Source organism: Hippichthys cyanospilos, chromosome 5 (genome assembly GCF_059441005.1).
Source record: "Hippichthys cyanospilos isolate Australia breed blue-spotted pipefish chromosome 5, RoL_Hcya_1.0, whole genome shotgun sequence".
Lineage (NCBI taxonomy): Eukaryota > Metazoa > Chordata > Actinopteri > Syngnathiformes > Syngnathidae > Hippichthys > Hippichthys cyanospilos.
Window position 1 is genome coordinate 23,739,962 of NC_142373.1, and position 15,119 is coordinate 23,755,080.

The window sequence follows — 15,119 nt, forward strand, 5'->3', positions numbered from 1 at the left end:
GTGACTTACAAAACACACGTTATAATGTTCACATGCGGAACAATCAAAAACTAGCATGGTAACTGAAAAAATACTAAGATAAAAACCAACAATAAGGTATTATTAGAATTCTGTTCCCACTATGAACCTACAACATGACTATTCCTGCTACGCTTGCACAATTGCAACACAACATACTGTCAGACTTAGCACTGAGCTTTAGATGAGGCCCACTGTCATGGAAACCAGCCAGGAAGCTCCAAATGGATCCGACTGTGATAGTCATTACAGGAGGCAGCTTTGCACAGTGGCTAACGTCAATATAGCATGTTGATACTAACAATAATATCATATTGAGTTTAGTTGGTGGTGTACATGGCTAAATGCTCAAAGTTTTTCTCTGACATTATGATACACTGAATTGACCAACATAGCCTACGTCCAGATAAGACACGCATGCTGGAGCCAGTCATGTGATTTAGAACAAGGCTTGAAACATGGCAGCAGCACAAAATCGAATCATGTTGAGGAAGAAAACAGAGTTAAAGACGACGGTGCACCCAGTGCTAACGATACGGAGAAAAGCAAAGAAAAATGACATCTCTCTTGTTTGAGTGCTTTCAGCAATCCTTTTAGAAACAATGAAAAAATAACTGCATTATAGGCCCGAGGCTAAGATTAGCATCACTAGCATACTGCAGAAGACGGGTTGAGAAGATGGCTGCCGATGGGAAGGCCATGGAGGGAGTGTTTGCTTGGTGCTTATGCAAAATCTTTTAAGAAAGTCTTTCTAAAAGAGTGGCTACTTCCTTTATTCCCTTACTTCCTGAAGCTGCTATATCTACTAATACCAGAAATGATCTTCATATAGTGTGTATAATATACATACATTTAGGCAAAAGGGCATCACTGTGGATTTAGTGGTTAGCACGTCTGTGTTTTAGAATAAAATTAGCACAATGTTTTATACCTTTTTCTTCAGGTTCCAGATCATATTTACCTTTATTATTATTTTTTTTTTCAGCATGGTTCAGTTGTTCATATACTGTATATATTTTTATATTTCAGACACTGATACACATTGATTTATTTTTTCAGACTCAAAATAAGCTGTGCCTTGTATAAACACCTCTAAAAGTTAAAGTTAACATTTGCTGTAAGTTGGTCTAAAGGACTTTTTTCTTTTATCAAGACTAAAAAGGAGACAATTTTAGGTATACATTCACAAATTTCATAGATGATGATCTACTTTACAGCCAACACAGTGAGTGGCGGGGCGCAAATGTTTTCTTTGCTTCGGAGGGCTTTGCAAAAAATAATTGTGTTGCACTGGCCTAACAGATCTAAAATTTTGAGTTTGAATCGCTGTTTTTTCTCCCTGGCTTTTTTAATGTCTGGTTCTAAAGTTAACCACTTAAACACAAGGGAGATTTGGATAGTGACTCTTGGTTCTTCACACTGGTTGCAGCTGGCAGCACTTGGCTTCTATTATGCAAAAGTGGGCAAAATCCCCGGATGACTCCATTTGCCACTTGCCAGTCCCTTGCACGGAGGACATGGAGCCAGGAAAAGTCAAGAACAAAAAAACCCAATTAGATTACCGGTGTGAAACGGCTCCATGTGTAGGAGACATGGGCCATTGCCAGCTGTGACCAGAATGTGGAATTCCACTCTGAGGCTTACTATCCCTGCGCTGTTATGTTGAAAGCATATTTTCAGCACACAAATGTGTAAATGAGACAGGCCGCCATGTCAGTGTGAACAGATTTAGAAACAGAGACATTTCACTACGGCAAACTCTGTCTGAAAGGGACATAGGTCTAAATCTATTGTTGCCTTTGTGATGCCAGAGTGAAAGGGGCTTCCATTTATCTGAACAGTCCTTGCATTTGCTCTTGGGTTACAGCGGACTCACACTGTTGCTTAAAGTCAGAAAAAAAGGGAGTCTGTTTCTGATCAGTAACAGCCTCGCTCCTCCGAGGTCCTTTCTGCTACATACATGAAACTTTTGTACGATAACGCTCAGCCTCTTCTAGAGTCCTTCAATTGTATTTACACTTTGATTTATTGATAAAATATTCTGGGTGCGGTGCGAAAGCCAGGACAATGGTATGCCTTGTTGATAACTGGCCAGATTCAGATTTTGTCCCAAAATGCTTGACTGCGGAATTTGACTTGCACATTGTTTCATTCATTCATCCATCCAGCAATGTAAACTACTACGCTTATTCCCAGGAAAGCCATGTAGAAATAATGATTGAACACTCACATTGACATAATGCAACAGTTGCTCCTCCTCGTTGACTTTGTACGTCTTGACGCCGTACTGCTTAGCCAATCGGAGGATACGGTTCTGTGTCGGACCGACATAAGCCCCGCCAAGATCCACCCATTTGGTCTCTTTATTCTGACAAGACATAAAATATAAGTACATTTTTTATGTAATATTGACTTTTTCTGGTGCATTTCCAGTCTAATTATTTCCATAAGAGTTGCTTGTTGCTTTAATGCTGCTGAGCTAAACTTTTCATAGACAGAACAAATCAATGTTATGGAGAAATTCGAGGCAAATGAACTCTCCGAATCTAAATACTGTATACGCATTAGGTTTAACAAAAAACATTTTGGCAATTGATGGAAGTATTTCATGTTAGAAACCAAATCTTAAGACTAATCGTATTTCATAACCTCCGGTTCTTACCCGCACAGTAAATGTTCGACCGCCAACTCTGTCGCGGGCTTCCAAGACCACAGGGCTCAGTCCGCTCTCGAGCAACAGCTTGGCGGCACTCAACCCTAAAAAATAGAAACAATTACCTTTTCAGCCACAATGCAGTCTGCCATTTGCTTAGATTTCTGGCTAATCGTTGCCTTTAACTCATTCCGGGGAGGCATTGCAGATTTGCAATAACAAACTATTATCACTCTTTTAAGACAAACGATTGTGTTACGGTACCATTTATTTCACTTTTGTCAAGGGGGGGGTCATATTTTACAATAAGCTGTTCCATGCACCCTCAGTAGTCTAAAATAGACATTCTGGGTAATATTGCATTTGTGGAATATGAATTTAGGCAGCAAACTCTACCCATGGGGAAGCCATTCTTCCACTTGCTGTGAAATTGAAAGTGGCATCACAATTTTTCAGGTTCTCGAGGAACGACCATTCACGACTCATCTGTTCAATGAATTTGGTCACGCTATGCAATACAATATTTTTGAGTGGTCTTTGACCAGAATAAAAAAATAGTACCGTCCTATTTTGTAACATCACCCCGCATATGGATGAAAACACGTTAAACACGTGGATGAACAAATACAAATTTGCTCCAATTTCCATTTCAATCTTGAGTAGCTTGATGGATATTCTATCTTTTTTCCTTCTAAACTCTCATATCTGCTTAATATACTTCTCAAGCTTTGTCAGCCTCACCCTTTTCCCCTTGTGCCCAACCAATCAGCTCATTTCTTGCACTTTGTCCTTTCTTTCTTGTTTTCACATTCACCTCAATCTCTTTTATTGCTGCCATAAATATAGGATTAAAAGCAGTATGATTAACTGACTCATGTTCAACTTCCAATGTGTTGACCTGTCGTAACCTTAGAGAAGAACACGAGAAACACTCCGCGACTCAGACAGCGGGTGATCATGTGATGGGAGGAAAGGGGGTGGGGTTCACAGAATGTTGCAGCCTTTTTCACTATGAGCTCAGTCAGAAGGAACTCGGGCGTGGGAAAACACGCACACATGCATGTACATATACACAAAGAGGGTTTGGCTGGGTGGTACTGGACAATGTCAGATGAGAAGCCTATTTCTTTGATTTGTTTCCAGTGCATACTGTCATCAGTGTTGTAGCTGGTTTTTTTGAAATAGGAGCAGAACTCCCAAAGGCGAATGTACAGAAAATATATAGCGAGTCTGTGCACCGACGTGTAGTGTTATAAAATTGTGTAGCGTAATAAAAGGTCATGTGGAGGATTATATATTTGCAGGGATTTTTCTATTTGCAAACCTAGATGGCAGTTAAAAGGAATATGAGAGAATAAACCAGAAATGTACAAAATAAAAGAAAGACTAGATCAAACTTAGCAATCAGCACACAGTGGAGGAAAATATATTTTGCATAATCTTAACTGAAAGAACACAAACTCTTGCAAGTTTATTTGAATATGAAGAGCTCATTGCCTGAGTGATTAAGCAGAGGCTGGAGTATCTCGAGGGAAGATGACTTTTTTATTTGCATATTGAATGGGACATTTTGAGTCACCTCAAAAAGCGCTGTTATGAAAGGAAAAGATTACTTAAATTGAGCAGACTTGCATTTATAATAATATGACATTAGTGTCACCATGCAGTATGTCTTCTCCAGTCCAGTTTCAGTACTACTGCTTTGCTGTATTTATATTTCCACAGATGTTAACAACTGCATTTTCCGCACTATAAGGCGCACCTAAAAGCCTTAATTTTTTTAAAAAGCTGAAGTTGCGCCTTATAATCAGGTGCGCCTTATATATGGATCAATATTGAGATAGGGATTCGTAGATGGAGAATGAACTGATAAAGTAAGCTTTAAATGTTTCTTTTGTGTGTTCACAGTTGAACAAGGTTGGTCATATTGACATTGAGTTATTATGCTATTGAGAGTTTAGAGTTATTATTTGAGTTATTGTTATTACTTTGAGTATTACTATATTGTGATTGAAAAAGTTTTAAAATATGTTATTAATTGAGGGTGCGCCTTATAATCCTGTGCGCCTTATATATGGAAAAAGTTTTAAAATATGTCACTAATTGAGGGTGCTTCTTATACTCCAGTGTGCCTTATAGTGCGGAAAATACGGTACATTTGGTGAACAAAATGGTGTAATGGCCATTGGTGGACATTGGTGGACACTGGACAGATTTCTAATTCTACTATTTCATCTACTCATTTTGATGAAAATATTGTCAATGGTGTTATGGTTAAACTGAGATTCAAACCCCCAACCGCGTAGGCAGATGCACTAATCAAAGCTACTGGCTGTTCTATGATTTCCCATTGGAAAATTTTACGGTAGACTTGAATTTTTTAGAGTTTGGTCCTAGAAACCTTTAAAAACAGTGACATTTGAGGACACAAAGATCAAAATTGAAGGGACAAAAACAAACTATTATTGTATTCTAATGACTTTGTACTTTAGTTAGGAAACCATACTTTAAAAATAAATCATTGGTCCTGATTTGTCCCGACTTATCAAAAGAGTCAAAATGAAAAGAAGTTATCTCGACAATGTTTACCCAGCCTTTGGCCTGAATTCACTTACAGCCTTCCTGCTGCTTTCAAATCCCACAAAGCCACGCTGAGTCTGGAAAGGTTTATACTACTTTAAGCAAAGCTTGGGCTGCATTAAACCAACGAGCGGCCCTTCTTACAAATACACACTCAGCCCGTCTAAGCTTTCAAGAACAAATTAGACGTGGATACAGTGGTCCTCGCAAATCCACGACACTATTAAAGTGATGCTATTACCTGCACTGGGCTGGGAAAGGTCATTGTCTGTCTTTGGAAACAAAGAGCATCTGTGCATCGCTTGTTTTTGCCTGCAGCCATCAGACAGAACAAGAAAAACTAGCCTTCTGTTTGGATTTTTCTTTGATAAGAAAGCTTGTTTGATTTGATTACAAAGATCATATTATTCTTTCTTTACATCCCCATCAACAAAATTACTGAGAGCAAGTATGATGCAAAAGCTATTGTTGAGACAAATGGCACAGAATCCAGGACAAAAAGGTGGAAATGATCACAAAAGCTTTCATCTTTGGCATAGAGCAGGGGTGGCCAAGTTCGGTCCTCAAGAGCCACAATCCAGCCTGTTTTCATTGTGTCTCTTCAACTAACACACCTGATTCAAATGATTAGCTCATCAACATGCTTTGCACAATCCTGATAACGACGCTGATTTGACTCAGGTGTGTTGGTTGAAGAGATACATTGAAAACAGTCTGGATTGTGGCTCTTGAGGACCGAACTTGGCCACCCCTGGCATAGCGCATGCTCACAATGTGTGGCCCACACCCTAATTGTACGTGGCATTATAAAGGATGATGCATACATGCATGCATGCACGATCATAGCAGTGAGATGTTTTGTCACCATCGCCACCCCAAAGAAAAATTTCTGGCTACATCCTTTTGTTTGGGTAGGCTTATCAAAAAGTCTGTGAAACAACGCAATAGACCTGGTTGCAACACAAACAAACTCAGGCATCTGACGTTTGTGGGTGTGATCTGATGACTTGAGAATGAGGTGATCATGCTTGACAGCATCTAAATGCAAACTATGCATAGGGTGTAATCAGACGAGAACGCTCCGGGACAAGAAAGAATAATTTTTCAGTTTTGTACGTGGTGCCTCTCCATGAGCCGGCTGGTTTGCGTGTTCCATTGATCTCAAGAGTTAACTTGTCTGGGGCTTTACTCCCCTGGTAGGCTCACGCTTTCTATTGGCTCACCACCTGTGGGCAGCAGCCAAGCAACCAGACCTTGGCAGTCCAATCCCCGCCTACAGAAGCTAACTCAAAGGGACATAGAATGTCATCTAGCTGGTTAGGAGCCTGAGCTGGTTTAAGAGGCAAAAAAGTACTGACTAGATACAGTAATCGGTCTAAACTAGCTAGGTACCAGTCCTCTCGAGAGGTGTGGGAAACTCTTCTACTCTGGAGTTGCCCACAGTGAGGAGGTGGACGAGAGGATAAGTTCCCTCCGAGTTTGGGTGGGGAGGATGGGTCCCGACTGTTGTTTATGCCAACACTCCAAACAGCAGTTCAGAGAACCCGCCCTTTTTGGAGTACTTTGAGGGACTTTGTGCTGTGTTTGTCGATTTCATTAGTATAAAGCACTGTTGCCAATTTCAGAAGGTGGTGTTGTCATGAGTGTTTTAGGACTAAACCTGGAAATAGGCATTATTTGGATTTGCTTGACTATCCTGGAATAGCCTCTTAAAAGAAGTTTGCCATTGATCATATTCCAGTCATTGCATCTGTTTGTAATTATTTTGTTTATATAATGATATTGTCTAAAATTTCTTACAGTCATTCTTGCCAGGTATAATATTATACGTGCTACTGTATTGCAATCATTTTCAATTGCTCATGTAGATGACTGAGTCGTGCGTACACTACATTTATAGTAAGCATGTGTAAACCCAGCTCGCAACCACACACATATACACCTTTTCATGCTCAGCACTGGGGAAAAAAAACAGCGACATGCTGTTGCCTGGGAAACCGCGGCGCTCCTAATGGTTGAGACAGTCACTTGGCAGTATCAAATGTCTCCCACTGTTTGTGTAGTTGTGTATGGACACACAAGACAGCTTCAACAAAATGCACTTCCTGTTTGTTTCTTCCTGTTCTGTTCTTTGTTCTTCTACTGAAGTAAAACGACGTCAAATCAGGCAAACCCAAATATCAATTTACATTAAACGATTAAAATGCCTATCTTCAGATTTTTTTTCTTACAGGCAGATTTTTTTTTGTCTTTGACTTTCGCCACCAAACTGTCAAGTGCACTGGGGACGTCAAGGAAAATGCACTATGTCCGCCAGAATGTCCAACATTCTGAAGCGCACCTGCGTTGTCTACAAACAAAGAGCCATTGTGTTAAGCTATGCTTGAAAACAAGGCAAATAAAGTTTAAACAGCTGCTTAACTCTAACAAATGACAATAAAAAACTATATGTGACTTTTCTTGAAAAAAAAAAGGCATGTGTTTATCTTCCCGGGAAGCAAACATAAACAATCCACTTGAAGAAAAGTACCAAGTGAGCCTCTTCAATCACGATAGTGAGAGGCACTGTATTGATCCACATGGTCTAATTACAATTCCCCCTGAGTTTCATGCCCTTCAATGTTGATGCTGACTGTCGGCTCACTGGCTTGTACAAATAAGTATTTTAACGGACGCAAGAAAAGACCGTTATATTCTGCTGGTTAATACATCACATCACAACATAAGAATCTGACTAAATCATTACAACATATGAATCTGAATCGATCACTTCCCTGTGGCATATTTTTATGTGATATTCCTTTACAATGTCATGACATCAAATCAATCTTATCCAACTACCATCTGACCTTTAGTTACACATCCAAAGCAATGAGTATTATCATTATTCAAGCAGAAGGAAACACACACAAGTATGAAACATGCCAAATGTTTTGTGTCCAAACGTTAAGGTGCCGCTATCACAAACCATATACTGTACACATATATAAAGTACAATTACTCTGAAGTGAACTGAATACACCAATGGTGTCCAAATTACGGCCCTCCAGTTTTTAGGAACTCACACCATATACTACCAATACTTCTTAACATAGCCCGCAACGCTATTATAAGACACTAAAAAGGGAGTGGGGTAAGAGGGTACTGCGCAGGATGTTGAGTTAGCATGCATGCTCTGAATAGTCTGCTTTGTAACATGAGACAAAGCCAGCCAATCAGAGCCAGCAAAAGTACCCTGATTGGCTGTTTGGTCTCCACTTAGCTCGCTTGTTACGTTCACCTGGAAAAAGCAAACGAGATCGCATCACAATGACATTGGCGGGAGAAGGCGGACTTATATCACTACATCACTTACAGTATGTATAACAACTATAAAGGTAGTTTGATCACATGAGACAAAAATCATCATTTTACTGAATACTGCGCGAACATTGTTTCCAAAGAAGTGCACTTCTCCTGCCCACGTCAGTGTAATGCAATCTTGTTTACTTTTTCCGGGCGAATGTAACAAGCTTCCTCAAAATCTATCATTGCTCATTCAGTATATTTTTCTGTGCTCAGAACTTATCCTTGCTTGCTCAAAATCTTTCATTTCTCGCACCCGATAGTGGCAGAGATATAATTCCATACCTCATCTCCCTTTGAGATCTGCACAACAACTTCTGTTGTGTCGTTGGCGAATTTGACAATCATTTTGCATTTGTCTGAGGGAAGGAATGTGCAACAGGGAACTGTGGTGTGACACACCAATGTGGGGGAGGGGGAGGTTTTGTAGTCATGCTTAATGTTAGACTACATATGGTCTAAAGTGCTGCCGTCTCTTGTGGGCCGTTTAACATGCTGGTGGAATTTTGGAAGTACTGTCTTTAGATTTTAGATAAAAAAAAAAGTTTCCTCATTTTCTGCTTAGCGTATAGGTCCGGTTTGTGGACAACTTTACATTCATATGATCCCAAAGCATGTTGATTTTGCTACAACAGATTGCTCTTGTTTTGACTCTGAATGAGGAGCTGGGAATTTGCCCACAGCTCAGTGGAGGGGTAGATTTATTCCAGTGGCATAAAGGGCCAATGGGTCACCCCAAAAAATCAAAACAAGAAAAACAAAAAAGAAAACACAGCAATTTTATTTGCCTTATGGTCTTTAACAGAGAGTCTTGATGTCACATTTTTTTTAAAACTACAATATAAAACCAAAATGAACTTCTTTAATCCTACAACACGGAATTCATTTATCGCGGGGGGTTTCCGGTCCCTAATAAGCGTGAAAAATGAGGGAACACTAGATTACATTTTCTTGGAACACGCATTATAATTGAGGCTTTAAATGCAGTTCAGTGTTTCTGATTAAATCCACTGTTTAATCCAGCGAGGAGGTTCTGACCCTGACAAAACACCACCAATTTAACAACTGTTTTCCATCAAGTTGGAGTGCTCTTGTATAAAATGTTGTTAGTCTAAACTTTCAAAGCAAGCTGATGACAGTTATTTGGCAATGCATATTCTTCAGGGCTTGTATCCCTGAAGAATATGCATTGCCAAATAACTGTCATCAGTTGTCATCAATTGGAGAGTTGTCATTGCCCTGAATTAACAGCAGGAAAAGTGAAGGAATGTTGCATGGACATGCAGTCAAAGTGCTCCTGAGGTAAAAACAAAAAAAGAAAAAGTTTTCTCTCCACGAATGGACTCTCAGGCAACCCAGCCAATTGCCCAGGTGCCTGAAATAAACAACACACTAACAAGCAAACAATACAAAAGCATGAATTAAGGCAGAGGTCCTCAACCACTTGTCTGCGAACTGGTGCCATTTGGTACCTTGCAGCATGGAGAATTAAAAAAGAAAAAAGAATTATAAACTAAGATTAGCAGCCTAGCTAATACATTAATAGAGATGTAAAAATATATGCTATACCTTGTTTATTTGATCACAGAAACAAATTTGGGTAATGTTTGCTTTCTGTGATGGTAGTTAGTTTCTTGTTAATTTTGCGTTTTTTTTTTGCTAACTTAGTGAGGAGGGGGAATCTAGAAATGACCCTGCTTACAGCCACTATTTATTTTTACATTTTTATCCCCCCCTCAACACTCCTATCCATTTCCTGCCCAAATTCTTTGCGCCCATGATTTGATGTCCCTCTGCTTGACACAGAGCAGGAAGACGGCGTTCCCCCTTGTTTTTTTTCTCCCGCCTCCTTCGCACTGTGATAAGCGGCTGTCACAAGGCTTTAATGTTGCCTCGTAAAAGTCATCCAGCCCCCCGAGGGACCGCTGGCCATGGGCGGCGGTCTCCAGCAGCAAAAGGACAATTGCATTTCAAGTGCAGAGGGAAATGGTCATCGAGCTGACTGTGATGGTTTTATATGAGTAAATAAATGATGTTGTTACAAGGGCCTAATGTGACACGCAAGGGGGTTGACGCTAGCCTCATTGAATTAGCTCATTTCTCCACCGTTTGTTTGCGTACACTTAACTGGAACTTGAAGCAACACTGACCTCAGTGTCTATTTCTTGTCTGACTGACAAGACGAACGCTCAGTTGAATCTTGCACAAAAAGGGCGTGGGCCCAGATCAGAGACCATCTCACTCTCGTCACCTCAATCCATAAATCATCAGCAAGTTTCTCCAGACTATGCAATAAAAAATAAAAAGTACAGCAAATCCGTTTGACTGCAAACAACGTATACTTGGAGGTTGCATCAGTAATTATGCTTTCAAACTGTTGCCGGCAAAACAAATCAAAATGTACAGTAACAGATATTTTTACCATGTATGGACTTGGAACGTTAATGCTGAAAAGAAACCCTTATAACAAACCAATTAATGTGCTTCGCTTCATCTGTGCAGTATACTAGTGGTGGGCGCACAAGTTGTAGTTAAAATATCGATATCAGTGATGGTATTGATCAATAGCAATCAAAGGTGGTTATGGAATTGAAAGAGACATTTAGTCAAGCTCAAGGATTTCAAATTATGTTATTTAGTCATTTAAATTGAATCATTCATAACTTTCCGTATGTACACACTAAAAACAGTTGGGTTAAAAATGACCCGATTATGGGTCAAAAAGTTGACCAAATAATTTGGTCAATTTGAATCAACTTTCTGAGTTGTTTCACACAAAACAAGCCCGCAAAACGGGTTGGTTTGTACAAAACAATACACAAATCAAGATTGTGCAATTTGATGATTCATCAGTACCAATACAGTTTTGGCTCTGTATTTTAGAATCGGATCACAAATATTGCAGTATATCACTCCATTCCAAAAAGCGTTGATGCATATTGATACACACAGCTCACTATATAATCAGAATTTCATAGAGTAAAAAAAAAAAAGGTAAATAACAAGTTTGCTGTGGCGACAATCAAAGTGGAGATCAATAGTACCCACACTGTTGTACCTCACATTGTTTACCCCATGTAATAAATTGAGCAGTGTTGTTTTGTCATCCTGATATTCCAAAGAATTGCCTGGAAAGTCAGTAAATAGCCTGCATGAATCCAATAGCATGGTATATGTATTTCTCCACTTAAAGTTCTTCAAAACAGACTGCACATAAACAACCAATACAAGAGCAAAAATTCTAACCATCGAACATCCTCCAGCATTTTTGGGGTATGTTCTGATATCGTAATCCAACACAATGCAGGCCAAAATGACTGGATTGATATAGGATTGTTTTTATTTAGAACCAGCTCGGTCTTATCCTCAACTTCAATTTAGGTGACATGGTGGCAAGCTTCATTTGGAACGACAATAGCTTCCTGGTTCTGCCTCTAAGAATCATGGGTAAAGTAGTCCTACTCATCTCTCGCTACAAGCAGAGCAAAAAAAGATGAGCCTAATAAATGACAGCCAGTTTCCAATAGCTGCCGTGACTCAGCAACAAAGATTGGATGGTGCTGAGAGCGTTGGCTTGTTAAACATTTACAGCTGTTGAACTGTAACCCAAGAGAGCTTTTAGCATTAGCCACAACTGTTCACCAGATTCACTAACATGTAACAACAAACTTTTTTTTGTCCTCCAGAGATTCCACTACTCTTCTCCAAACAACACTCATGTAGTTGCACAGCAAACAAAAGCAAGCGAGATGCCAATCTGATGTTGCTTGTCCGGGGTAGTCCCCTGAACATTGCCAGCTGGGGTATCTGGGACGTCAATGTTTCAGTCATGGTTTCATGAACTGAAATTCACACTGTACACAATCTTGCTCAGTGCATTCATTGTACAGGTTTAATGTAAAAAGCAATGTTTTGAATTAAGAGATTTGTTATTTTGCTTTTTAAATATCATTTTAATGAATAAATCGCTTGCACATCATTGAGCAAAGCATTTGGGGATGCCTTTCTGAGTTGATGGAATTTAAGTAACCACTTGTCCCATCGCAAAGGGAATATCTGCCTCTTAGTCAGGAAATGCAAGACAGAAGTTTTAAATTCTGCCTCAAAAGGCATTAACAAGGAAATTAAGCTGAGCATAACCTTGCTTTTGACTTTTAGTGTTTGTGACAGATAACATGAGGTCAAATGTAAATTTTTATTGATGTTTTTCAAACAATGACTCCAAAGGTTGAAAGCTACCTGAAATACATTAATGCTTCACAGTGCACATGATTGCAGTTTATTGCAGTCTAGTGCCAGGGGAATCCTTTAAACCTATCTACAGCTAACATGTTGTTGCATGCACTCTAGGCATTGTGGTGTGAATTAGTGTGTTCTGACATATGATTGCCTACTTTATTAAAATGATTTAGTGATTGCAAGGAAGACTGTAAGGTACTCATCTTAAGATATTGACTCAAGGTGCATAGGACATCTCAAACATATTTTGAAATACTGTACTTGGGCAATGCTACAAACAGCAATGATAATACAATGCAGGGGTTTCTTGAAAACATGTTATCATTTATCTGACTCACCAAAATTGTCTGTGGCGAAGTTCATTGTGTTGGACAAAAAATTATTATTTCCATGTAATTCTGTTATGTCCTTGCTTACCCTGAGATGTACGAGTACCCCTGGCTGAAGAACACTGCTTAATTCTCATACCGGTCTTGACATATTTTTCAGATAGCGGCCTTTACTGTGGATGCCTTTTCCCAGTTATTTGCTGGGTGCATCCAGCAACCACTTAGAACAAATACTGTAAATGTCTCGCTATAATAAATGCCTCAATATTTCCATCAGTGAAAAGTATGTGTAACAATGTCACCTTATTGACACCGACATGAAAAGATTAACTGCTGCTGCACATCTGAACTGCTGTTGGCCTAAACAGCAGCACCTCCTTAGAAAAACAGATTTACTTTAAAACAAACATGAGTCTACATTCTCTATATTAATGACACTGTTTTGTGGAGCAGGCACCTTAAACATAAATAGCATACCTGCACACTGACTGGTGGTCACTCCTCAATGTTGTGTGCATCCACATTTAGGGAGCAACACCACCACCAGCACATGAATCCAAAACACTACTACTAGTAGTAGAAATAGTAGTAGCAGTAGTAGTAGTAGTAGTAGCAGTAGTAGTACTACTAGTAGTAGTAGTAGAAGTGTAATATGAGTAATAGTAATAATAATAATAAAGAAATTCAAACCTTTGACTGTCCACCAAAATAGCATTATATTAGGGTGCTATCGCATAGCAGTCGCGTGATTGGGATGATGAGCAGCATAAAGCAGCATAAAGCAGCATAAAGAACACATGCCAGGGTGTTGCGACTGTGTACAATTTTTTCACATGCTTCTGAGGTCATTTATTCAGCAAATAAGCAGCACAAAGGTTAACCATCTAATTCACCAAACGACTCTATGACAACAATAAACTATACAATTATCAATTTATTTTTGTCATGGGTGCAGCCAGATTTGCTGCACCACTAAAATAGCAATTTTACAAAGTAAACAATTTAGAAAAAAAGAGTAAATTCATAAAATATCATGTTCATCATGATCTCATTATCTTGTGACCAGAGCTAAGTCACCACTTCTCACTTAACTCACACATGAATAACTTGAAGGAATGATTTTCACATTGCTGCTATTTTAGCTCGAAAACGTTCCCCAGAAAGACAATGACAAGTCTGTGCAATTAATAAGCAAGCAAGCCAAAGCAGAGCGGAGACCCCTCCACCCATCCACCCCTCTTCCTCTTGCTCTTATGTAATGCAAAGTCTGCTGTGTGTGGATGATTAGCTCTTATTCAACAGGCGCCGCGCTTCTGCGACTGCTGCTCATCATCATCTACACATGCAGTAGTATCACCTTGTCGCGTAAAACGTCGATTGCATTTGTTTTGGGGAGAAACAGTAGTAGAATGCGGAGACTACGGTGCAACAGTTGTCTCCTCCACACTTCCATCAGTGGCTCGCTCAAGCCAATTCACTCTGTTGCTAAGGTAAACAATATGTTTCTTCGCCGCGAGTAATGATTGTAAAACGGAGTTTTTTTTGGTTGTTTGCTTCTTTTTTTTTTTTTTTTTTACCAGATATTCCTCCGCCAACCACGATCACGTCGTAGGTGTTGTCGGGCGCCGTCATTCTGCTCGATGCAGTCGTCGTCCTGCCTGCCGCTGCTGAGTTGATGGCAGGGGCGCATCTGTATTATAAACAGCCATGTGGGCGGGAGCTGAAGCAAAGGGGTGGGGCCGTCAAGGGGAGGCTGGGCGTACGGCCTCGAAAGACTCCGCCCCTTGGTTGTAAAAGCGCGTTTGACTACCCGATCCAAATTGGTCCTCAAAATAATTGTCTAAAGTACAAAAATGAATAAATAATACCACCAGCTAAAAATACCACAGTCACATTCTACACACTCTGGAAAGGGAATCCAAATAATAATAATAATAATAATGATAATGATAATG

The 15,119-nt window shown here is 39.7% G+C and overlaps 1 protein-coding gene across 1 annotated transcript in view; it reads right to left on the reverse strand.

Moving 5' to 3' along the window:
- The window catches only part of LOC148424050 (amine oxidase [flavin-containing]-like), a 30,198-nt gene extending 15,365 nt beyond the window's left edge, over nt 1-14,833 (reverse strand). The window contains exons 1-3 of the mRNA XM_088415905.1: nt 14,742-14,833; nt 2,681-2,775; nt 2,249-2,386 (exon numbers count right to left, since the gene is read on the reverse strand). Of these exons, the coding sequence (XP_088272031.1) occupies nt 2,249-2,386; nt 2,681-2,775; nt 14,742-14,796 (288 nt within the window). The 5' untranslated portion in view covers nt 14,797-14,833. The remainder of the gene's footprint in view (nt 1-2,248; nt 2,387-2,680; nt 2,776-14,741) is intronic.
- Between the last annotated feature and the right edge of the window lie 286 nt (nt 14,834-15,119).